Source organism: Dama dama, chromosome 18, assembly GCF_033118175.1.
Source record: "Dama dama isolate Ldn47 chromosome 18, ASM3311817v1, whole genome shotgun sequence".
Classification (NCBI taxonomy): domain Eukaryota; kingdom Metazoa; phylum Chordata; class Mammalia; order Artiodactyla; family Cervidae; genus Dama; species Dama dama.
Genome location: NC_083698.1, coordinates 98,041,193 through 98,067,245, shown reverse-complemented (window position 1 = coordinate 98,067,245; position 26,053 = coordinate 98,041,193). Strand labels below are relative to the sequence as shown.

Sequence of the window (26,053 nt, the reverse complement as noted above, 5' to 3'; positions counted from 1 at the left end):
ATAAGACTCTTGAGAGTCCCTTGGACTGCAAGGAGATCAAACCAGTCAATCCTAAAGGAGACCAGTCCTAAATATTCATTGGAAAGACTGATGCTGAAGTTGAAGCTCTAATACTTCAGCCACCTGATGCAAAGGACTGACTCACTGGAAAAGACTCTGATGCCGGGAAAGATTGAAGGCAGGAGAAGGGGACAACAGAGGATGAGATGGTTGGATGGCATCACTGACTTGAAGGACATGAGTTTAAGCAGCTCTGGGAGTTGGTGATGGACAGGAAAGCCTGGCGTGCTGCCATCCATGGGGTTGCAAAGAGTTGGGTACGACTGAACGACTGAACTGAACTGAAGCCTGTGGACCAGACTGCTTGTAAGAGAAAAAATGACCCACTGATAGATAAAAAGCCAGAACCAGAAGGGAAAAAGTGGGTGCTTGGAAGAAGCCCTTCTAAAGGAGAAATGATTGCCCCAGGTCTTAAGATAGCACTGGCCAATGAGGCAGTAAGAGAGAAGGCATTATCCATAGCAGAGCGATTCAGAGCATGGCTTTGGAGTCAGCTATACTGGGTCCAATTCCAGGCTCTGTTGTTTATGATGGTAAAAGCTGGGAGATCACTTAACCTCTCAAGCCTCAGATTTCTTATCTGTAAAACAGAGATAATGCCAACGGTGGCAAAGACTAATTGGATATTCTCAAAGCCTTTTCCTCTTCTTGCTGAGCACACACCCAGATTATATTTCCTAGTTTTCTTCACACAAAGATATGGCCGGCCCAGGACTTCTCTGGTGGTCTAGTAGCTAGACTCCAAGTTCCCAATGTAGGGGCCCTGGGTACAATCCCTGGTCAGGGAACTAGATCCCAGATGCTGCAACTAAGAGTTCATACACCAGAACTAAAAGTTCCCGTATGCTGCAACTAAGACTGAAGCTCCCAAGTGCCGCAACTAAGATCCAACACAGTCAAATAACTATATTTTTTTAGAATAGCCAGTCCTGAACCCTAAAAAAACTCTCATACTTTTGTCCACACTCTCTTTCCTCAATTTCTGGCCAAATGTGGAAGAGCTAATGAAGGACTTTGAAGGTTTAGAGAACCATGGAACCACTAAATGACTTCATGGCCTCCTAATAAAACCACACTGGACAAAGCCACAAAGAGTAAGAAAAAGACTTTTTATAATATTTAAGCCACTGAAATTTTGTTTGTTATACCAATTGCAGTTTTGATCCCTAGGTTGGGAATATCCCCTGGAGAAGGAAATGGCAAACCATTCCAGTACTCTTGCCTGGGAAATCCCATGGATAGAGAAACTTGGTGGGCTACAGTCCATGGGGTTGCAAAGAGTCGGACACAACTTAACCAGTAAACGACAACAACAAATTATAGCAATTAGCCTATCCTGACTAATATAGACACTGGTTCCTAAAAGTGAGGTAATACTGTAGCAAGGGCTTCCCTGGTGGCTCAGAGGTTAAAGCATCTGCCTGCAATGCAGGAGACCCGGGTTCGATCCCTGCATCGGGAAGATCCCCTGGAGAAGGAAATGGCAACCCACTCCAGTATTCTTGCCTGGAGAACCCCATGGATGGTGGAGCCTGGTAGGCTACAGTCCACGGGGTCGCAAAGAGTCGGACACGACTGAGCGACTTCACTTTCACTTTCACTCACTGTAGCAAACAGCTAAAATAAAATCCATGGCATTGGCTTAGCAGCTGGACAGAGAAATGAAGAAGCTGATTTCAAGAGTTGGAATCATGGTGACCCACACTTTGCTTTAATAAAACATTGGATGCACGTGCAATTAAAAAGCCTGATCAGTCTGCTGAAAATATAGAACTAACAAGTCAGTCTGGTAAGTTAACAGGATAAAAGGTGTGACAAACCCAAACAGCCTTAATTGGCATCCAGGAAGGAGAGAAAAGAGTCAGGCAGGAGAAATATTTAGAGACAGAGGTAATGAATCTTCCAAATTTTATGAAAACCTCAACTTTTAGAATCAAGAATCTCGTGCAGGGCTTCCCTGGTAGCTCAGTAGTAAAGAACCTGCCTGCTAATGCAGGGGGACATGGGCTTAATCCCTGGGAAGATCCCACATTTCGAGGAACAACTAAGCCCGTGTGCCACAACTATTGAGCCTGTGCTCTAGAGCCTGGGAACAGCAACTGCTGAGCCCATGCACTGCAACTATTGAAGCCTGAGCACCCTAGAGCCCATGTTCCGCAACAAGAGAAGCCACCGCAATGAGAAGCCTAGGCACCGCAACTAGAGAGTAGTCCATGCTGCAACAAAAACCCAGCACAGCCAAAACTAAGTCAATAAATAATTTATTTAAAAAAAAAGAATCTCATGCACACAACAAGCATACAGCTGAAAGATATTTCTCAGCCTCCCACAACCTTCCTGGTCAATGAACTGTGGATGGAACATGTGCCACCTCCAGGCCCTTGTCTAGTCTAGGGTAAGATATGCTGTGATCACAACAAACCCAAAATCTCAGAGGCTTTCTCACTTACACAGTCTGCTGCAGATTCAGACACCCTCCAAGGAACCCATTCTCCACATACTGACTTAGCATTTCAGCATGCTTCAGTCTTAGGAAGCCTCCAAATAGAAAAATTATGACTGGCAGTGGAGGAGGGGGCAGTATAGAATATGGAGGGGTGTACACTGGTTCTTAAATGTTTCCACCAGGAAATGACATGTCACCTTGCCATGGTTAAAGCTCTGGTGTCACCTGACACCCACCTTCAAACAGGCCCGGAAATAGTCCTTCTACATACCCAGAAGGAAAGGAAAGGGAAAATTGGTACCTGGTAGCCTCATCTACCACATCCCCAAAACACGTTCTGTGTGAGCCTCTATGTTCCAAGGCCCTGGATGCAGCAACACTTTTCCATATGGTTGACCTGCATTAGTCTGCAGTGTGAGCCACAAAGGAATCTTTACTTGGGTAAGCCTCTGAAATGCAGGTACTACAGAAGCTAGCATATTCCAATCCCCTACTCAACTTACATCATAGTAAAAAAAGATAATAACTTTTCATTAAGCACTTACTATGTGTGTGAAGTGCTTCGCACAATGCCTGGCCTTATTATAAGCTCTTAATTAGCGTTCATTATTATTATTCCAATTTTGTCTTAGATGTGTATGTCTTTGTTCAGATGGATTCTGTGCTTTAAAAGATGCTAATCGACATTGCAAGGTGGTTGAGCATCTTATCTCTTTCTCTAAAACATCTGCAAGTTTTCATACTTTCTGTGGGCAGCTGGACTAGCAGTGCAGATTTCTGAGATCAGAGACGGCATGGTACAGAGGGAAGGAGCATGTGAACTAGGAGTCAAGATCAGTTCAGCACACATTCATTGAGCTCCTTTAGTATGCACCAGGCTCTAGAGAAACAAAGGAGCATGAGAGTGGATCCCTACCCTCTAGGGGCTTACACTTCTGCGTGGATGGTGAACAGGTGAACAAATAAAGCATGATATGTGCAATAAGAGGATCAACAAGCAAGAGAGGAGCCACAAGACCTGAAGTCTAGCTCTGCCACTAGATGCGAAACCTTGGACATGTTATTTAACCCTCTCTGGGCCTCATGGATAGTGAGAATAGGGTCAATCATTTTTTATCCCTGAAATTCTAACATCTACAGTTCTCATAATCCTGTGAGGTAGGCCAGGCAGGCACGATTTCTACTTTATTAGAAGTAAAGCCTGGGGTCTGGGAGGTTGAGCACAGCGGTCTGAGCTGCACGCCTGCTCATCGGTAGAGACAGTCCCATACTAGATTCCAGCAGGTCTCCAGAGCCAAGAGGAAGCATGTCCCCTCCAGGCTGAGGGTGTATCTCTGATGGGTATGGCAGGAAGTTTTCCGGATGCCCCCCCTGTGTGAACCTCGTACTTGCTCCCAGTTTGAAGTTCTTCACCCGCTCATGGTGTAAGTACACAGCTGACAGTGGACATTTCTGAAAACCAAGTGGTCTTTCACACACAGAACAGAGCGACATTAGCATAATTATCCTGGAGATCACAGGAATCTTCGGCAGCCAACCCCAGTCACTGCTGGAAGCCCTCCCTGGGTCTGGTCTCTTGGTCCTCTGTGAATGATGCAAAGAACATCTTAGAAGTGGAGGGACGTCTCCCTCTCGCTCACGTGCTCCAGGCCACCCCCACTCAGGCCGCCCAGTATGTACCTGCTTAGGGAATGTGAGTGAGCTCACTTAACTGAAGCAAAACAAATTAAAGATCTCATCTTGGCCGGACCTCTAAAATCATGCCACGCCCACCAAAGCCTAAAAGACAAGTCTCTGACAGACAGCCGGCCACTGCTGTCTGCCCCAATGGCAACGGGTGAAGAGATGACACTAGCCAGCAATCTTATTGTCACCACTAACAATTTTTTTGAGCATATGTTATGTGTGCTACAAAGAGCCAGCAACACATAGTCCCTGCTATTCAGAGGCTTATAATCAGACGACAAGAGCGGTCAGATGAGTGAAGAGATGCGTCACAGATGAGAAGTTCCACACTCTCGGCCCTGTGAGAGGCTCAGTCTTCGGGGCCGCAGGTGTTGGGGGAGGGCGTGGTCACCGAGGGCTGCTGCCGACCCGGAAGCAGTCCCAGGGAGCGCGAGCTGGACCTTGAAGCGAGAGAAGGGCCGTAGTCAGTATTTGCGTCACTCACGCTCTATGGGAAATTCCGCCTGAAAACCATATGAAAGCGATAAACGTGCGCAGGAAAAAAAAAAATCGCCGAGGGGCACCCCACGTCCTCTCCCAAGGTGGCTCCTTCTCTCCCCCACCCCCAGGCTTGTGACGTAGATACAGCAAGCCCCTTAACCTCCCTGAACCTGCTTCTTCATCTGTTAAGGCTGTAGGAGAATTTACGAAGCAAACACCAGTGAACCTGTCAGCACAGCAACGACCCTTACCCCCCAGTGTGTCCTGCTAATAAAATCCCTCCTCGCGCCATCTTCACAGCCAACGTCTGAGCGTGGCCTGGGGGGCGAGCTCCAGCCTTCCCGCCCCCTCCAAGGGCTACTCAGAGGATAGCGCTGCGGTGTGGCTTCAAATCCACCCAGGCTCCCAGCTAAGCACACTCTCAACTCCAGGCGAGTCGCCTCAGAAGGGAAAATCTTCCAAAGGGGTTGAGGAGTGGGGCTGGAGGGTGGTCCTTTGGACCTTGCCCCCTACACTTCTCTGTAGCCTTTAGTGAAGTGAAAGTCTCTCAGTCGTGTCCGACTCTTTGCGACCCCATGGACTACTATGCAGTCCATGGAATTCTCCAGGGCAGAATATTGGAATGGATAGCCTTTCCCTTCTCCAGGGGATTTTCCCAACCCAGGGATCGAACCCAGGTCTCCCGCATTGCAGACGGATTCTTTACCAGCTGAGCCACAAGGGAAGCCCTAGCCTAGGTCTCTCCCTAACCGCCCCCACCCCACCCCACCCCGAGACCCTCGCCCAGGGAGACAGCTCTGAGCTCCAGGCTTAGAAACCCGCAGAGGGTCTGGACTCCATGCTGCCGCCTGTGGCCTCAGGAGGAACTGCACGCCCACCCAGCCTGGCTCTCTGCCCACGTCGGAGGCGTGGGTGACTGGCTGGGTGTGTCGCTTTTTTAATTTGCTTTTGGCCGCGCAGGGCAGCGTGCAAGATCTTCCTCGACCTGGGATCGGATGGATCGCGCCCCCTACAGTAAAAGGCGGAATATTAACCGCTGAACCTCCAGGGAAGTCCCTGGCTGGTTTATAACCTTTGAAAGGATTTTCAACGTTTCTCAAGTTTGGCGTGCTGGTGTTTTGTTTTGGTGTTGTGTTTCCTTCCTGGGTAGGAATAGATAAGAAAACTCTGAAAACATACATGACCTTGGGTCAGAGTTCCTTTTGCTCTTATTCAGTCGCTCAGTCCTTTGTTTGACTCTTTACAACCCCATGGACTACAGCTTGTCCGGCTTCCCTGTCCACTATCTCCCTGAGTTTGCTGAAACTTATGTCCATTGAGTCAGTGATGCCATCAAACCACCTCATCCTCTGTTGCCCTCTTCTCCTCTTGTCCTCAATCTTTCCTGCAAGAGGGTCTTTCCCAGTGAATCAGCTCTTCAAATCAGGTGGCCAAGGTTTTGGAGCTTCAGCATCAGTCCTTCCAATGAAAATTCAGGGTTGATTTTCTTTAGGATTGACTGGTTTTGTTGATCTCTTTTAGCTTTAGAGTTCCTTTAGTTTTGCTGAACTGATTTAGAATTGTTGAGCCGCCCCAGGACAAACCCAAGGTTTGGAGAGCTCACCTGCCAGTGTGCCCTGAGGCATCAGGCTGTGGAGCTGAATGAAAGATAAGATCCCGAGGGCCTGGGTTCCTATTCCCTGCCCTCCCACAGTGCTTCCTCCGCACCCCCTCATGGCTCCCTTCTTCCCACTTAAACCCACAGAACAGGATGAGAGCACAGCCCTGCTCCTCATGCCTTGGGCCCTGCCCAGGTACAGTTGGGTCACCTGTGGCAGCATAACCCACCTCAGGTCCTTTTTAAGAGACTTAAATGAGGTAAGACTAGCATCACTGACTCACTGGACCTGAGTTTGAGCAAACTCTGGGAGATAGTGGAGGAAAGAGGAGCCTAGTGTGCTGCAGTCTGTAGGGTCGCAGAGTCAGACACAACTCAGCGACTGAACAGCAACAACAAAGGCTTTGATGGGAAGACCATCTTTGATAGGAAGACACTGGTGAGAACCCCAGGCCTGTGTATGACTGAGAACAGGTGTGAGTGTGAGACACACCCCTACTCACCCTTCAGCCCCCGCCCAACCCAAGCAGCAGCAGCAGCAGCTGACCACTTCCTCAGTCCTCAGCCCCTCAAAACACTTCCCCACAGGGGCTGGGAAGGCGGTGGGCTTCAGCCAACCCCCCACAGGCCACCGCCACCACACAGCATTCCTTTAACCTCTTCATTGCACAGTCAGATTCCACACTGGCTTCCCCATGAAGATAAAATATGAAACCACAAAATACCCATATTTTACTAAATACCTGGAAAGCTTTCAGAAGAGTCCACAAAACCGAAGCTGACAGTTGTGTCTGAAAACTGAGAGTAAAAGGAGTGACCGGAGCAGAGCAGGATGTGTTTCCCTCTGAGCTGTTTTCTCAGAAAATGGGGCAGGACCCAGATTCACAGACGCACCTCCTAGGCAGCTCCTGCCTGTATCTCACCCGGCCATGGGCTGGGGAGGCCCAAGCCCCCCCACCGCTTGCTCTGGGCTCTAGCTTCATGGCTGGAGAAGGTGGCACTTGCAGCCGCTGCAGGCCCAGGGGAACCACCAGCCTCTGCCCCATCCCCCTTCCTTCCCTGCAGACCAAGGAGGGACAGGAAGGGGCCTTCGAACCTGCACAAACTCTTAACCAACCCAACATGCACATCATCTCCTCCCATCCTCCCGCCTCCTTCACTCCTTCCTCTCCTAAGGCAGAATAAGCATCCCTCGGCCATGTTCCAGAATGTTCTGGTGCTTCCCAAGCTGGTCCCTCTGCTCCCTGTGTGCTCACTTGGGAGATAAAGCTGTTGATCCCCCTGCCTGGTGTGGTGTCTGGCACGTGATAGGTGTGAATAAATGTTTGTCATGTTGAGTCGAATGGTAATGATGACGCCAGATGGAGCACACCCCTCAGACATCTAAGAATAACGCAGTGGTCTGGCAACATTAAACGGTGCCCTGAGGCCACAGACCGTGTTTTTGGCCTTGGTTCCTTCACATGTTGCCTGCCACACCAGTGCCTCTTGGTGGTCCCTCCCTAGACGGGCACCCAGAGCCATGCCCCCCTCCCCCAAGCCACGATCATGGAACAAACGGCAGCCGACTTCTCTGGACGCCAGTCATCTCTTTATTCCACCGGTGACCAACAGAGCAGCACCACGGACCCAGCAGGGGCCTTCCTGAGACCCCGCGCAAGGCCAGAGGGGTGGATGCAGGGGCCAGGTGAGGGGCTGCCCTTCCTGCCTCCCCAGGAGCCAGGAGAGAGATGCCTGGGGAGGGGTTCCGTGTGTGCAGACAGTACGGCAGTCTGTCAGCCCCCAGCCTTCCTCAGAGCACCAGGGCCTCCAGAGGAAGGAATGCTCCAGGGTGGGGCCAGGGAGAGACCTGCTGGGCTGACGAAGGGTAGACTGTGAACTTGAGCGGGCGCTGTGTGCACGCGTGTGCATGAGCAAGTGCGTTGATGTGTGTGTGTGTTTGGGGACGCGTGCCTACATACTACTGAGCTTGTGGGAGTTGACTGCTGAGCCACAGGGCCTGCCTGGGGCCAAGGGGACCAGGGACCAGGATTCGGGGGCTGGGGGAGAGCACCCAGGGGCAGAGAGCATCCTCCTTGCTGCTTCGCCTTGGAGCGGAGCCCCAGGCCAGCAGGTCTCAGAGCCTGGTTGCAGGGTGGCCTCTGGCATGACCCACCTCACGTGTAGGCCATCTTGCTGCACACCCAGGGCCGGGTCATCAGGCAGTCTGTTGACACCAGCCTGGTGGGCTCCACGAAGACGCACTCCCCAGGGCCCGCGATGGGGAACCTGTGGCCAGGAGAGAGGAGACCAGGCACTCACCGCTGGCAGATGCCACCCGTTGCTGGGCAGCCCCGGAGGCCCTGTGACTCATCCTTCCCTCTGGAGCTGCCCTGCTCTGGGACAGTCCACCCCACAGACCTTGCTAGTGTGGCTCCCACTATCTCCCAACTCTGTACCACAGCTCCAATCGCCCTGGTGACACCCACAGATGTATCCTGGATGCACCCTACGCTCCCCATCCAGCTTCCCCATCCTGCCTCCCCATCCTGCCAGGCTCGGCTCACTCGTCCCAGGAGACTGGGGCCCTGTCTAGGACAAGCCTCCCCTGACCCCACCTCCCCACGGCACCCAGCCTGCACCTCTTACAGCTATTAATAGCACAGGGGGTTCTCCCTGCCTAAAATCATCCCTTTTGAAGCTCAACATTTCTTCTTAAACTCATTTGGTCACCCTGACCCGAGCCCCCTACCACCAAGGCCAGAACAAGGTTCTCAGAGGGCATCAGAAGGACCCCAAGAGGGAGTGGGGAGGCCAGAACCACCTCAGAGTGGTCAGAGAAGCGTGGCCCCAAGGCCCGCTGGTTGCTGGGTGGTCAACATCCTGGGGCCTCTAGCCTCCAGGGCTTCCAGGGTTCTAGTAGCAAGAAGCTTTGAGAAGGGGAGAGGCAGGGGCAGCAACAAGGCAAGACTTTCTCAGCCACTTTGAGAACAGATTGGGGGATGAGGTCAGGACAAGGAAAGAGGAGAAAAAAGGAAGGGTCAGTGAGCACAAAGAGAGGCACTGAATGAAGAGTTCAGGAGACAGGGAGATGGGGGAATAGGGAAGTCTTCATGGCCCGAGGGTCACATCAGGTCAGCAGCTGCGCCCCCACCCAACTCCTCGGGCCCAATCCTCCAGCCTTAGGGTCTAGATCAGAGGCTGAGGTTCTTACGCCCCGTGTGTGCTGACCTGTGTCTCCCTAAGCCTAAAGTGCCACCCCCCCCCCCCGCTGCCACCATCACCCCACACACCCACCACACAGATCACACGCTCACTGCCACACCATATGGGCCACACAAATAATACCACCCTGGCACACGCCACCAACACCCTCAAGGTGTTTTCTCTAAGAGGACCCTCCTGGGACCCGTAGTTCAGACCCCCTTTCTCCGTAGTAAAACTGTACAGGCGGCACGTGACTGCCCAGCACAGAGGTCCCATTTCCTCCCCTCTCACTGTCAGGCGGGGCCATGTGGCTAAGTTCTGCCCATGCAGAGGGCTGTCCTGGGATATCCTCCCCTTTCTCTGAGCCACACTGAGCCATGCAGAGCAACAAGAGAGTCACAAGATGGAAAGAGCCTGGGCCCCTTCCAGCAGCAGGAAGCTCCAATGCCTTCGTGGAACAGGGCCACCAAACCAGGCTGGACTTTACTGGGGAGAGAGTAGTAAAGCCATTCCCATGCCCGGGTCTCTGTCCCTCACCCCTGACCCTACAGGTGAGTGACTCTAGCTAACACAAAATCAAGTTGTCCCTCAGGAGGTTCGTCTGGGAGGCTAGGTCTTCCCCAGTCTAAGCTCAGTGGTCAGAAGATGAAGCCTCGGCTCACGTGTCCGGGTCAAACGGGTCCCCATTGACCCAGTGGAATTCGTCCCCCACTCTGCGCAGGCCGATCCAGGGCTCCCTCCGTGTGAACTTGAACATGAATTCCTGCGCCAAGGAAAGAGGGAAACCTCAGAGTCAGGTACGGCCTCCTGACTGCTCACACATCCCCAGATGAACCTTAACTTGGAAGACTGGCTCTCAAGATGTGTGGACACCATGAGAGTGACACCTCACCGCACCCCAGGAGTGAGGAGCTGGGTTTACAGATGCACTGCAATGGCCTTCAAGGGACCTGGACTCTGGGGATGCGCCAATGGGGCAGGAACCCTGGAACAGGGTTTGTCTCCTAGCTTGGGGACCCAGCATGCCAACATTCCTGATTTTCAGGAAGCCTGGGATTGCTTGATGGGTTATCTGGGACTGGCTATCCTGGGCCTTTCTCTGCAGAAAGGGGCTATCAGATCATGTATCAGAGACAAACAGAAGTGATTTTAGATTTTGAATTGCACGAACCTACAAAATTCAAAAATGGCCAAGAGATCTATTCATTGTGTTACATTCATATTTCTAAAGATATAACTATTTGGGGTGTTAGGTGGGACCTCAGACCCTGATTTGGACTAGTTGAAGATGCCAATTTGATACACTGGAGAGGGTTGCCATGCCCTCTTCCAGGGGATCTTTCCAACCCAGTGATCGAGCCCAGGGTCTCCCGCACGGCAGGGGGGTTCTTTACTTTCTGAGCCACCAGGGAAACCCTCACATTTCACAAGTGCCTGTATAATTTGTAATGCTTACACTTGACTGTGTTGAGCTCAGCAAGCCAACCTTGGATGGACGCAGTTGGCCTTGACAAGAGCAGTAAGAACAAGAGCCCCTCGTGGAGCTGCTCAGACCCCACTTGTGGAGCCCACGTGCACACCCCACCTGTCTGCAAACAGGTCACAGGGGACACCAGGTCCTTGGGCGTGGCTCTCCCGCATGGCCCCGCCCCTTTCACCAGCCCGCCCAGACCCCACCACGCCACGCCCCTGCCCCGGGCACTCACCAGCTCTTTCTGACTCTGGATCACAGCAAGTGCCGCCTCGTGGCTGTGGCAGTACTGCCGGCCCGTGTTCCAGTCTCTCGGTTCCTCCGAGAAGAAGTAGCATTTCCTTCCGTATAGCAGCCAGTCCTCTGGGCAGGGCGCTTCGCACTTGATGCAGCCCTTGGAGGCTGCAGGGAAAAGGAGGGACTCAGTATCTGCCAGCATGGAGGGTCTCTGCCCGGCCCCCAAGAATCCCACTTGGGACCCCCTGACTTTGGTGACCATCAGTCACTCATCTCAGGGGAGGGCCTGTCACAGCGCCTGGCAGGTCGGAGGCTGGGGACTACATGAACTAGGAAGAGCAATTTGGCAGGGACACCCCCACGAGGGGAAGTGACAGCAGGTTAACCCCCAGATTATGTTCTCCTCTCTCTCTGGGCTCCCAGAGGTGGTGTGAAACCCAAGAAATTCAGATTTGAACCTGGTGACCACGCATCCTCTCTCTTCAGCCAGATTAGGAACCATCCCCCCCACCCCCACCCGCTCTCATTGGCCACACCCTCATCGGCTACGCTGCTGAAGTGTTAGAAAGTTCCTTTTCAATGTTGAGTCCCAACCTGCCTTCCCGTTGTGACCTAGCTTCGCGGACCCAGGATCTGCCTCTTGAGTGACCCGGACAGACCTGGTCTGCCTTCTCCTTGAGGACTGACCCACACTCCCCTCTTCCAGAACTGAACAGACACCATCTCTTCCACAATCCCTTGGAGGGGATGCTCTCCAGACAGTCTCCATCCTGCCTGCCTCACTGTGATGTGCCCACGTGACCCCTAAAACTGCCACCAGCACAGGCTGGGACACATCAGCTGTGGTCCGCCACCCAACAGCAATCGCCATAGCCCTTCTGGCTGCCGTGGGTTTTCCCGTCTGCAGATGCTCCAATGAGAAGAACCTGTGGGTATGTGCATCGGTGCACTTTTCTGGGAAGGAAGCCCGGAGCTTCCATGCGATTCTCTAAGGGCCTCCTTGCCAAAAGGAATTCAGCCATACTCTTCAACTATTTTCCTATGATCTCCTTCCAAGCCAGGTCCCCCTGCCCAGAACATGTGTAAATCACATTTAAATCTAAATGCAGGATCTTGTGTTTATTTCTTCCACAGTCGCTTCATTCACGTTGGCTTATTTGAGTCTTTAACGATGAATTTTAATCTCGATTTCTTTTTCACCTGGCCTGTGGAACATCCCTCTTGGGGTTGTATTGCCTACAAATTCCATAAGCATAGTTTTTCATTTGTTCTCATACAAGAAGGTTTATTAAAATGTAGACCAGGACAGAGTCAAGAACAGGCCCATGGTACGCAAGCACCCAAGGGAGCTACTGCCACGCCAACACCAATTAATTAATTAATGGGCACTTGGGCATTCCTGTTCAGTGAGCTGCAGGCCCACTTAGAAGTACAGGCCATGCTTTTCCATGAGGATCTCCAAAGACTGTTGTGCTTTCCTCCACTCACAATATGCTCTGTTTACACCTTGCCCTGCCCTCCCAACATAGCAGTAGAATAGTTTAATTTGTAGCAATTAGTCTAGGAGAATCCAAACTGGTGGTGAATCCAAGGTGGTCACCACCTTCTTTTCTAAGCACCCACAGTGCCCTGCTTAGCCTGCATTGCCCTACAAGTGCAGGTTGGCTAGAACTGATATTATCCGTGGATTTTCCTCCCATTTTGAGGTGTTAGGATTAAAGCTTCTCAAAGATTAAAGACAGAGGTCCTGAAATCATTTTGGCTTGAACCCATTACAAGCAGCAAAGCCCCAGGTCATATAGCCTCACCGGCTTGCTTATAGCAGTTTCCTCTCTTTGATTCCTCCTTCGACCCTTTCGGTCCTGCCTGCCACTGTGTTTCCCTGGACGCTCCTCCTCAGAATGTCCTGTTCTGTGTTCCTCCTGGTCTCCAGGAAACTATTCATTCTTCGGGGTTTACCACATGTGTTCCCTGCTCTGGGAGGCCCCCAGGCAATACCCTATCTCTGGACAAGGGAGTAGATGTCATACTACACTTTAAAAAATATATATCTCCAGCACTTAGCCCAGGGCCTAACACACAGCCGGGATCAATAAATGTTTATTGAGTGAGTGAATGAGATCTTTAAGGCCCTTAACCCCAAACTGTCTCTTTCCTGAGGCACTGCCCGCCTAACGCACACCAAGTTTGTTCAGCATTCTTGAAGCATTTTTGTAATGGTACCTAAGTAACATCTCCACTTTCGTTGCATGGCTTAGTTAAGGGGATGGATATATTGATTTGTGAACATATTATTTTAGGCTAAAATGTCATCTAGAACCAATACCCTATTTCCTATTTACTTTGACCCCCACAAAGTTGATAATGTGTCTGGAACCTTTCTTGACCTAATTAGACATGCTTTTGAAAGGTGTGTAGGAAATGAATTGCAAATGCTCTGACATCCATGCTCACCCAAGATGCTCATCACCACCAGGATGGCGAACAGAAGCACTGCAATGGCCCCCAGCAGGAGACGCGTGGTGGTGTCTGAGGAGAGAGAAAGGGATTGATTATGGCCCATCCCCACCGCCCATCCCCACTGCCAACCCCAAGTCCTGATACTGAGAAACTGAGGCTGAGCCCAGCACTCTGTGTTTGAACAAGCCCTCCAGGGCAGTGGTCCCCAACCTTTTTGGCACCAGGGACCGGTTTCATGAAAGACAATTTTTCCATGAACTAGGGAAGAGGGGGAGGGATGGTCTGGGGATGATTCAAGTGAATTACATTTATTGTGCCCTTTATTTCTAATTTAATGCCAATGCTGATCTGACAGGAGGTACCAGTTCACAGGCTGGAGGTTGGAAACCTCTGGTCCAGGCCATCCTGATGCTGAAGTCTGAAATGCCATTCTCAAGCACAGGTTTGTCTGATTCTGTGATACTTCTGCTTAAAAACCCTCCCTCAGGGCTACACACTTGAACTCTTTCTGTGGCTGTTAGCACTTTCCAGTCTCTCATATCCTGCTGCTTCTCTACCTCATCCCTAGTTTCAGCCAGACAGACTCCTTGAAATACCCCAGTTCATCCTCTCAGCCCTGTGGCTGGATCTTTGCTCCCAAAGTGCTCCTCTTCGACTGCTGTCTCTTGAAATTCTGCCCCACACCCTCCATCCTCTTCAGGAAGGCTTTCCTGATCCTCTGGCTTCTCCCTTTAAAATTTTATTTATTTGTTGTTCTCACCCCAAATTTTAATTTGATTTTTTAAATGTTCATAGCAGGTTTATTCACAATGGCATGAAAACGGAAACAAGCTAAATGTCTGTCAAAGGGAGAATGGATAAAATGTTGAGCATTCATTCAGTGGAATCCTGCACAGCAATTTTTTAACTTTCTATTTATATTGGAGTGTAATTGATTAACAGTGATGTGTTAGTTTCAGGTGTATACAGCAAAGTGATTCTATATATATATATATATATATATATATATATATGTTCTTTTTCAAATTCTTTTCCCATTTAGGTTGTTACACAATATTGAACAGAGTTCCCTGTGCAATAGAGTAGGTCTTGTTGGTTATTTTAAGCATAGCAGTGTGTACATGTCAATCCCAAACTCCCTTACCATCCCTCCCCTCAGTCCTTCCCACTGGTAACTATAAGTTCCTTCTCTAAATCTATGAGTCTGTTTCTGTTTTGTAAATAAATTCATTTGTATCCTTTTGGGTTTTTTAGATTCCACATATAAACGATATCATACAATATTTGCACTTCTCTGTCTGACTTTACTTCACTCAGTATGACAATCTCTAGATCCATCCATGTTGCTGAAAATGGCATTTAATTTGATATTTAATGAAAGAACCCTTATAGACTTTAGACACAGGGTCTTTGAAAGTTTTGTTAATTGTGATAAAATACACATAACATAAAAGTTGCCTTTTTAACTATGCTCAAGGGTGCAAGGTATGGTGTTAATTACCTTCACAAAGTTGTGCACTCATCCCCATGATCTACTTGTAAAACTTTTTCATCATCCCAAACAGAAGCTCTACTGATCAAGCATTAACGCCTCATTCCCAACCCCCTCCAGCCCCTGCTAATCTCTCATTCACTTTCTGACTCTATATATCCACCTGTCCTAAGTACCTCATGTAAATGGAATCATATCTGTCTTTTGGGGTCTGACTTCTTTTGCTTAACATATTGTTTTCAACGTTCATCCATATTGTAGCATGTATCAAAATTCCCTTCCTTTTTGTGGCTGAATAATATTCCATTGTATGATTACATATATTTTGTTTATCCATCCATCCATTGACAGACAGTTGGACTGCTTCCATCTTTTAGTTATTATGAATCATCCTGCTGTGAACATTGGCCAACAAAGATCTATTTGAGTCCCAGTTTTCAACTCTTTGGGGTATATACCTAGGAGTAGAATTGCTGGATCATATGGTAATTCCACATTTAACTCTTTGAGGACACACCAAACTGTTTTCCACAGCTGCAACACCATTTTGCATCCTACCAGTGATGCCGACACCACATGTTCTAATTTCTCCATCTCCTCACCGACACTTGTTAGCTTCCACTTTTGTTTGTTATAGCCATCCTAGTGGATGTGAAAAGTGAAAGTGAAAATCACTCAGTCGTGTCAGACTCTGTGCGACCCTATGGACTGTAGTCTGCCAGCGTCCTCTGTCCATAGAATTCTCCAGGCCAGAATACTGGAGTGGGTGGCTGGTCCCTTCTCCAGGGGATCGTCCCAACTCAGTGATCAAACCCAGGTCTCCCACATTGCAGGCAGATTCTTTACCATCTGAGCCACCGGTAGATGAGAACTCCCTTTTTGTTTTCAAGTCCTTTAAAAAATTTTTATGTTATATATGTGCATAGATGAAAGAACCACCTCCAGCCCACCACTGGGTTGTCCACCCATGTGATCGAAGTACCAAAGTCAAGAGGAAGTATCTATTAATAGAAACCTCTACAGCAATTCAGCATTCCGGTGACATCCAAGTGCCTGATACTGTTTCTAGTAATTCATCTGTATGGTACTTCACAACAGATTGGGAAAAGAAACCTGGTTCTTTATCAAGGATCTGCAAAACAACAGATCCAAAGTCAAGAAATCTACCAGGCTTCACTAAACAACCAAAGAATCACCCCTTCCATAGAGGTAACTACTTCCAATTCCTTCAGCGAACTCTTTTGGTATTTACCTCCAAATCTCTAAAAGCTTTGTGTCAAGAAGTCAATGCTGCTCAACTTTTCTATTTAAGACATTACTCATTGACGTTCCACAGTAATGAGGAAGATTTAATTCTCAGCATTATTGTCCCACCCTGACCACTCACATACTACTTACCCTCTCAACATCATAGTTTGGGTTGGACTGATACTTTGGTGAGGGGTTTTTTGTTTTGTTTTGTTTTGTTTGGCCATGCCACACAGCTTGTGGGATCTTAGCTCTCCTGACCAGGGATGAAACCTGCGCCCCCTGCAGTGGAAGCGAGGAATCTTAACCACTGTACCACCAGGGAAGTCTCAGTGTTCTTTTCTTTTGACAATGTAAATGCTGCTCCCAGCAATCTCTGCAGTGTATTACGATCGTTATTTCTACACAACTTCTTGTTTCCCTGTAATTAATCATTTTCCTTTGCCTACACTTCTGTGTGTTCATTCTGCTCCTTTAAGCTGATGAGGCAAAATCAGGAATTCTACTCCACTTCTGTCTTAGTCTGCACAGGCTAACAAAATCCCTAGACTGGATTGCTAAAACAACAGACACTTCTCTCTCCCAGTTCTGGAGGCTGGCGAGTCCAGGATCAAGGTTACCAGCAGATCCATTCTTGGTCAGGGCTCCCATGGTGGAGTTAATGCCCTTACAAAAAGAGGGCAAGTCACCAGAGCAGAGAGCGGAAGCCCTCATATCCACTTTGCCTTTTTGCTCTATTTCCTGAAGATTTTTTTAAACTTTATCTTCCCACTCTCTACTGAATCTTTTATTCTTATGATTATTTTTAACTTCCAAGGTTTTCGGGGGTTTGTTACTGCTGTTCCCTGAATACGCCCTCCTAAAGCATACTGTTCTTATTTTAATGATGCAAAATTTTCTCTTCTCTTTCTGAATAATACTGACAGTTTTTTAGTTGATATTTTTTGGGAGAAGCAGGAGGGCTGGGGGAGAGGTGGGCAGAAAGTTTAGTCTGTATAATTGCTGTTTTTTCCAAACTGCTTTCCCCACCCTGTTCGTGTGTTTTAATCTCTAGCTTCCATGTCAGGACAAGACCCTTGGTTATTTGTTCACAATTAAGGCAGGAGAAATAAGACTTTATTGGTGCCTTTGAGACCGTGAGAGGAGCTTATTAACTGTGGAGGTCATGGCAGAGTGACCTGGCTGGGTTGGTCCTCAAGGCTCTCTCTTTAACACTTGATTTTATTATTTTTTTTAATATTTATTTATTTGACTGTGCCTGGTCCTAGTTGCGGCCTGTGGGATCTTAGTTCCCCGACCAGGAATTGAACCTGGGCCCCCTGCCTCGGGAGCACCGGGTCTTAGCCACTGGACCACCAGGGAAGTCCAGCTCTCTGTTTGTGGACCTCCTTGAGTTTCTCCTTTCGGGTCAGCGTCGCTGGGGGCTGCCCCTCTGTTTTCACTCCTGCAGGATGTAGTCTTGGCTGGGAGAAGAGGAGAGGAGGCCATCCTCAGCCCTCAATCCGTAGATGCTGCCTGTTTGCTGTCAAATGTGCTGTGTCTGGAGGCCCTCTCTCCCCAGGGCAGAGGGCTGGGGAGAGGCTCACAGAGTGGGAAGAGAATTGGGGTCCTGAAGTTTTCCTAACAAGGGTTCACCCAGCCCTCCTGACATCCACTCCCTCTTCACTCCCTGCTGTGCCGACCAGTGTGGGGTCCTGCGTGCTCCTCTGCTTGCTGCACTTTCTAAGGCCGGGGGAGTCAGTGTCAGTTATTGATCATTGATCATCATCACTGATCATCATCATTGATCATCATCATTGATCCCTAGCTCCCAACTGTGTTGCTATTGTTTTCTCTCCTGTTCTTGTTATTCTTGTGGTCTTTTTAAAAAATTCCTTTATTGGATTTTTAAAGGAAAGAAAAATGCATGTCTTCAGTCTGCCATCTTTACTTGCAAGTTCCTTTATTGGGACTTCCCTGGTGGTCCAGTGGTTAAGACTCTGCGCTTCCACTGCAGGGGGCATGGGTTCGATCCCTGATCAGGGACCTAAGATCCTACATGCTGCAGTGACCCCCTCCCAAATAAAAGGAAAAAAAAAAAAACCTTTTACTATTGTATTAGTGAGTTTCAGAAGGGAAAGAAAAATGCATGTGTTTAGTCCGCCATCTTTACTTGCAAGTCCAACAGACATTCGGGAGTCCCTCCTATGGGCATGGTTTGTACTGACCACTGAGCAGGATCCAGAGGCGGGTGGCTCCGGGCCCAGTGAGAGCAGAGGGCTGAGCCCCCTCTGTGTCGGCTCTGCCATCCCCAGGGGCTGCGTGTTGTAAGGCTGATCCCCTTGAGCTGCATGGTGGCTGCCCGTGGCAAGCACGCTGTGTGAATCCTTCTTTTTCCTTCCGTAAACACCTCTCAGTCCGCATTGTAAACCGCTTCACCCGGGTTCACATCCCAGCTCTGCCACTTTCTCGTGGCAAAGTTACTCAGCTTCTATTTCATTTTCCTCGTCTTTAAGACGAAGGCAGCATAGTATCTGCCTCTTAGAATTTTATGAGAATTCCACAAATAGTGCTTAGAGCAGTGCCTGGCGCGGTAAGCTCTCCCTCAGTGTCAACAGTCACCATCATGATGGTTCTCGGCTCACGGGCTCCCTGTGGGCAGTCGCTCAGCCCCCCAGTCGTGTCCGACTCTTCACGACCCCGTGGACCGTGGCACACCAGGCTTCCCTGTCCCTCACCGTCTCCCAGCGCTTGCCCAAGTTCATGTCCATTGAGTGGGTCCTTCTGGGTAAGGGTTGTGCTTTCCTCACCTTTGGGTTCCCTCTAACAGGGCGCAGTCATCGCCTGGCATGTTACAGAGCACCCACTGGGGCTGGATACACACAGGGAATCTAGTTGCCCTGAATGATAGTGCCCTTGACCATGTGGATATACACCTGCTCTCAGGGAAAGGGGAGTCTGTGCCCGCATCTCCAGCATCACCAGAACGGAGGACTCTCCCCGTCCTTCATGGGATAACTGCCCTGGACACTGTGCTGTGGACAGACAGAGGACACGCTACAGGATCTGACTCTTCGTTTACTCCCGAGGGTGGCCTTGGAGCTGGACCACCCCAAACAATGTGGTATTAGTTTCCTAGGTCAACATAACAAAGCGTCACAAACTAGGTGGCTTAAAACACCAGAAATGTGTCATCTCATAGCTCTGAGGCCCAGAAGTCCACAATCAAGGTGTCAGCAAGCCATGCTCCCTCTGAGACCTGTAGGAAAAGTCTTCCTGGCTTTGTCCTCATTTTTCCTGGCTTACTGGTGATCTCTGGTCCTCGTGGGCTTGCAGTTGCATCACTCCAGTCTCTGCCTTCATTGTCACATCCTTCTCCCTGTGTGTCTGTCTTCATGTGACCATCTCTTAGAAGGACACCAGTCACATTGGGTTAGAAGCCCACTCTACTCCAGTATGCCCTCATCTGAACTAATTACACCTGCAGGGACCATATTTCCAAACAAGGTCATAATCTGAGGAAGTGCGGAGTTAAGATTTCAACACATCTCTTAAGGGGATACAATTCAAGCCAGAACAAATGTCTAACTCAGCAATCCTTCCTTGTATGCACTGGCCTTTATTAAATGGAGTTTGAGGGCGCAGTTTATTTATGTTATAAATGCGTATGATTTAGCCTAATGTTAGAAAGAACAACTGAAAAAAATTTGGCTCCCAAGCCCAGACAAATCCTCCGACAACACTCATATCACAGTGCAAAAGAGACTCATAGCTGACATCCCTAAGTTGACAGTCAAAAACTCTCCAATGTAGAGTTTGGTAATTTTTAACTTTTTAAGAGGCTTTGCTAAATGCGTGTGTGTGGTTTTGAGCAGGAAGTTGTGGGTTTATGCCTAATCAAGAAACTTTCAACATTAAAAATTCAGAATTGGTGAGCCTTGAAAAATCTATAGCCTGAGATTTGCAGAATCATCTGTGGTCCCCCCCTCCTGTACCCCTAGGCTGCTTTTTCCTCACCCCCGCACCCCCAGTGCCAGAAATATTCCCATCTCCAATCACCTCCAATCTTTCCAGCACCCAGATGGCAGCTCTGGATCACTTTTGCAACCTGTCCCCCAAGGCTGTAGGGTGGAAGGAAAGGTTAAGAGCCACAGGGAGAGGACTCGATTGGAAGAATTTCTGTTTGGCTTCCTATTTATAAAGCTAACTGTTCATCAAAGGAAAGTCTTAAAGACCTGGGCTCTAATCCCAGCTTTAGATTTAAGATGTTTTCCACGTCACTTAACCTGTGAAGAGGAAAAAATATCTGCTGGAGGCGGCACGGTCGTCTGAGGAGCACATGGAGGAGAGCTGCGTGCGTCACAAGCACAACTTGATTCTCTCCAATTAGCCTCACCGAGCCCTGTGTCCTTGGTAAGGTCAGGACGGGGTAAGAGCTCTCACGTCAGAGGGACTTGTGGCAAACCCAGCGGGGTTTCACGTGTGACAGAGCAATGTATGTCCTTGGGCAAGACACTGAGCCTCTCTGAGCCTCAGTTTCCTCACGTTTAAAATACACACAGCACTTACCCAGCCCGTGGAAGGGCAGACGTGAGGGTTAAATGTGACAGTTATATGAAAGCCCCAGCATGGGGCTGGCATGTAGTAGGGGCTTGATAAATATTCAGCACCTGGTAATAAAGGAGCAGAGGCCCCCCGAGGGTTCAGCTTGGTCAAATCAAGAAGTCTCAAGACAAGGACTTCCCTGGCTGTCCAGTAGTTAGGGCTCTGCACTTCCAACGCAGGGGGTGAGGGTCCAATACCTGGTCAGGGTATTAAGATCCCACATACCCCACAGCTCAGCCAAAACAGATGCTTGGCTAAGCAAGGGCTGCAAAATAAATCTCTTGGTCCACAGACATGGCAGACCTCTCATTCCATCACGAGGGTTTCGTCATGGGCTCATTAGGTGGGCCCCAGTTTGATCCTCGGGTCAGGAAAATCCCCTGGAGAAGGGCATGGCAATCCACTTCAGTATTCTTGGACCTTCCTGGTGGCTCAGACGGTATAGAATCTGCCTGCAATGTGGGAGACTGGGGTTCAATCCCCGGGTCGGGAAGATCCCTTGGAGGAGGGCATGGCAATCCACTCCAGTATTCTTGCCTGGAGAATCCCATGGACAGAGGAGCCTGGCGGGCTACAGTCCATGGGGTCGCAAAGAGTCGGACACGACTGAGTGACTTAGCATACACACAGTTCGGGGTGGGGTGTGGACTCACAGTAGGCGGACCAGCAGTCAAAGGATTTCAGTTGAGCAGACAGTCACACACTTTGCCTGGGTTCCCCCACCGGGCTCTAGGGACTGGGGAAAGGGGTCACCTCCACACACCCTACACCCCAGCACCTCTGTCTGAGAGGCAGAAATCTCTTCTCCACCAACTTAGCAGGTGGGGAAACTGAGGCTCGGACAAGTTTACAAACCTGCCAGCACAGCACACTGGCAGTGAAAGGATCTGGCTCAGGCTTAGCCAACCCCAGAATCCGTGCTCTCTGCCTCTCAACAGGCTCCCTTGGCCCCTGCCACGATCTCTTCAAGCACAGGGATGTTCCCTGTGCCAAGAGGTGCTCCAGGACAGTGGGCCCTCCAGGATTGTGTGTGGGAGGTGAGGAAGAGTGAGTGGGGGGGCGGGGGGGGCGGGGGAGGCCAGCACAGGGCAGGACCTTGGAGAGCACCACCCTGGTTTGAGAGCTCCCCTCTCCCTGCCCAGGCAACACCCAGGAGATGCTCAGGGGACCGGCAGAGGGGAGGCCCCCGGCAAGGACACAGACTCCACGTGCTAAAACAATGGGAAAGGCCCATAGGCCCCAGAGGCTGAGCCCCCAAGGTCCACAGGCATCAGAGTGGGCCTGCTTCTGACGGACCATGCGAACGAGGCCAAGGGACCAGAGGTGCCCCGAGACCCAGAGTCAGGCCAGGTAGGGAGCCATGCCCGGACAGGTGAGATGAGGCTGGGCCACAGGTAGACACGGACCACAGGATGGCCCGGAAGACCCAGGGTCCTGAGAGACCCCCTGGACCATTTCCTGCCAGGCATGCAGCCTCTTCTTCAGCATAACTTGCAGGTGGTCAGCCCAGTCACCCCTGGGAGTAGGAAGCAGACGGGGCCAAGGTCAGGATGCGGAGTAAGACAGGAGGCGCCAAGCCGGGGGCGTTGAAAGAGGCCACACCACCTCTGAAATGGCCCTAACCCCTGGGGGTTAGAGCTAGGTTGGGGCAGATCCTGGAGAAATGCTTACGAATGAATGAGTGGAGAATACAGGCAAGAGGCGTGAGCAACTTCAAGAAATAACTTGGGCGGGAGGGAAGCTGGGTGTCACATGCAAATCTAACAATGTGCCTGGAGACGCATGTCATAGAGAGGGGTCTGTCCACCTTCATCCTGCTCAGCTCTTCTCAGCCCGAAGCCCCTCTGCAAAAGTTCTTCTTCTCCAAGTTCCAACATCTTTGCCTCCTTTGTCCCAAATCACCACCCAGGTGTCCAGCTTTATCCCCCAGTCTGCACAGCCCCTCCTCAGGCCATCCGTGTCCCCTGGTCCACCCACCTTTGGGCCAAATGCAGACACGGCTGACCCCACCTCTCCCTCCTCTGCCAGGCTCCTGCCCTGGCTGGCACTGATTATATTCCTCCTCTGACCACAGCCCCACCTTCCTCACTGACCTGGCCTTGGTCTGATCCCTCTGGGCCACCACCACTTTTCCAAGGGCAAACTCTCTTGGAAAATGAAACCCACTTCATTTTCATTCTATGCTTTAAATCTCTCCGTAGTCGCTTCAGACAAAGTCCAAACTCTTTGGCAAGGCCTGGGTGGCTGTTCACAGTCTGGGTCCTCCAGAACCCTCTCTTCTCGCCCCTCCCCGATCCTGGTGTTCTGAAGGTCAGTTCCCCACAAGGGACAGGCTAGCTCTCAATATTTGACCCTTGAACATGTCACTCCTTCTCTTTCCATATGTCTATGAGGTCACCTACTCCAGGAAGCCCTCCTATCCTGATACTCCTTCCCTAATGGCTGGGTGATTCAGCTTAGAGCTTCCCTTAGCTGATGCTGTCGAGGTCCTCAGCCTTGGGACTCCGGGTGTCAAGAGTACCAAGAAACTTCCAGAGGACAGCCTTCTGGCCACACCTCCCACACCACACACCACCAGAGGCCACACAAGCAAACTGGGAGAACTCACGAACTTAAACTCTTTTCCACTTTGGTTACCGCCCCCCTTGGCCACTCAGGGGTCACCTCCTGAGCCCCTCTGACTCAAAGAGGTAGGTGAGGCCCCTGCAGGTTCTCCAGCCCATCACCTCCAGGCTTCCCCCCCACCTCCCAGCCAACCCCCTCTCACAGGGCATTAACACCGTGTCTGGGGTCTACAGCTTTTGCGCTTTGCCCAGGACGATTTCACAGCTGGAGAGTCAAGCCACTCTCTCTATATATGCCTCCCAGGTGAGTGCAGGACAGTAACCGCCCCCTTCACTCATGAGGAAATTGAAGCTCAGAGCGTGAAACCTACTCCCAAGGTCAGAGTGTGAGTTAGCTGCAGAGATAGGTGGTCCCCAGTTACCTCCTCCCCCCTGCCCCGCAGTGTGGCATCCAATGCCCTGACATCCATCCTCAGGGGTCCAGAGTCGCCCTCCCCGCCCTCCCCACGGGAGATCGGCCAAGGTTACTCTGTCCCGCCTCTCGCGTCCCACTCACCGCTTACCCTCCAAGGCCGCTTTCCAGCTGGTGCTGCCCTCATAGCCCGACCCCGATCGCCGCAGCAGCCCCTCTGGACCGCGGCCCTCCGCCTCGGCGGGCGAGCGCGGCCTGGGGGCGGCAGGGGCTGGCGCAGGGCGAACGGCGGGAGGCGGCGGCGGCCGGGTGCGCGCGGGGGGCTCCCGGGCCGGCTCCATGCCCCGCGCTCCGCCGCGCCGCGCCCGCGCTCCTGTGCCGGGGTGCGGGGCCCAGCCCCACGCGCACTCGGCGCTCCGCGCGCCCTGCGGGCCCCCCAGGCCGGCCTCAGTGGGCTAGGGCCGCGGCTCGTGCAGGCCGGGGCTGAGCCCGGCTCCCCGCGCCGGACCCGCTGCACCCGGTGGCCGCCGCCGCCGCCGCCGCCGCCTGGGTCCCCGCGCGCCTGCCCGGCGGAGCCGCAACCTCAGCGCAGAGCCGAGGCGCGGGGGAGGAGCGCGGGGAGGCGCGGGGGCCGGGGCAGGGCGGGGGCCGGGAGCGAGGGAGGAGGCGCCGGGAGCGCGGACGGCCCCACCACCCGGGGCCGCCGGCCTCCCGCCCCTTCGGCAGGAGTCCAGATGCTGCGGAGCAGGGATCGCGGCACCGGGAGCCCGGAGTCCTGGCTTCCAGTCCACCTGCCAGTTTCTATTAAAACGGGAAATCAAGTTCCCGCGGACGACACAGCGAGGCTCAAAGAAGATGAGGGGCTTTCCTCCGGGCCACCCTGGAGCCAGAGCAGAGGGGTGAGGGCTGGGACGTGGCCCAGACTCTTGGCAGATGAGAGAAACGGAATCGGTGAGCACGAGAGAGCCAAGGGCCGAGGGGGCGCGTGGAACAGTATTTCCAATACACTTAAAGTTGACTGATCCTCTAATACGTGCCAGGAGTTTTTTACAAACCTTAACTGTCAACATCCTCAGTTTGGGTTGAGAACGGGGAGTTAGAGAGGTCAAGGGCATTGCTGAAGGCTGCACCGTGCAGGAGCGCGTTAGGCCACTGTTCTACTTTGGGGCCAGGGCTTCCTGTATGGTCTTCAGTCAGCCCGCTCCTTCCGTGGTTGACCCCAGGTCACCTCAGGCTCCACGAGGAGGCTGGCATGTCCTTCTCCAGGCCCCACCCCACGTCTCTTTCCTATCTCAGTCTATGATCCCTCATTCTCAACCCTCCTGCTCTCTCCCCCACCAAATCCAGTAAGGTACCAACAACTCCTGTGAATTCTCCCTTTCAGCGGCTCCATCAGTCCACCCTTCTCTCTTCCTTGAAATACAAGTCCATTTCACGTCTTGTCGGATTGCAACCCCAGCCTCCTAACGGTCTCCCTCAACATTGCACAGCCATAATCACTACCTAATTCCAGAACATGTTCACCATCCTAGAAAGAAACCTGGTACCCATCAGGCAATCACTCCTCATCCCCCTCTCCCCCAGCCCCTGGTAACCGCTGGCTGCTTTCTGTCTCTGTGAGTTTGCGTGTTCTGGATATTTCATATCAGTGGAACCATACACTGCGTAGCCTTTGGTGCCTGGCTTCTTTTTACTTAGCATGGTTTTGAGCAGCATCCTTGTCAGTCCTTCATTCCTTTTCATCTTGGTCTGTTTTGAGAGTTGCTGTCCTTTCAAGGTTGTATCTGAATCCCCAAAGCTTACAAGGGACATTCCGGCTGACACCTGCCCTCTGAGCTGAGCAGACTCTGCTTCCTGGCTTTCATGAGATGTGGAGTCTTTGCTAGCGCTGGCGCTCTGGGGCCAGAGCTGCCTCTCCAGGCCACCCGGCCATGCGGCCCCTCCAGAGGCTCTCATGGAGTCGTGGTGGCCCTGCTGCCCTGAAGGAGTCCCCAGATTTCTCTGCCCTTCCTGGGCAGGGGCCCACCCTCCTTACTCCACCACTTCTCCAAAGTCTCTCTCTAGGACACCCCATCATCTCATCAGTGGCCTTAGGTTCTTAGTATAAATCAGCTTCATTTTCAAGCTGCT

General features: G+C 51.3%; 1 protein-coding gene across 2 annotated transcripts; it reads right to left on the bottom strand.

Moving 5' to 3' along the window:
• Window positions 1–4,563: 4,563 nt before the first annotated feature.
• CLEC2L (C-type lectin domain family 2 member L) lies at window positions 4,564–24,264 on the bottom strand. Of its 2 annotated transcripts, XM_061166434.1 has the most exons (6): window positions 24,075–24,264; window positions 13,618–13,692; window positions 11,162–11,328; window positions 10,118–10,218; window positions 8,425–8,537; window positions 4,564–4,632 (listed from the first exon to the last, which is right to left on the bottom strand). In XM_061166434.1, exons 1-5 carry the CDS (start codon window positions 24,262–24,264, stop codon window positions 8,426–8,428), a joined length of 645 nt encoding a protein of 214 aa, XP_061022417.1. In that variant the 3' UTR covers window positions 4,564–4,632; window position 8,425. The 2 variants fall into 2 exon arrangements, with proteins under 2 accessions (XP_061022417.1, XP_061022416.1); XM_061166433.1 differs by lacking the exon at window positions 4,564–4,632 and having other exon boundaries at window positions 7,854–8,537.
• Between the last annotated feature and the right edge of the window lie 1,789 nt (window positions 24,265–26,053).

Bases quoted from the DNA above. Each gene is read 5' to 3' on its own strand.
- CLEC2L (XM_061166434.1), bottom strand. From the start codon at position 24,264: ATGGAGCCGGCCCGGGAGCCCCCCGCGCGCACCCGGCCGCCGCCGCCT. The intron at 13,693-24,074 runs GTAAGCGGTGAG...CTCTCTCCTCAG, and splicing joins CTGGAAAGCGGCCTTGGAGG to ACACCACCACGCGTCTCCTG. The intron at 8,538-10,117 runs GTGAGCCGAGGC...TCCTGGCCACAG, and splicing joins GACCCGTTTGACCCGGACAC to GTTCCCCATCGCGGGCCCTG.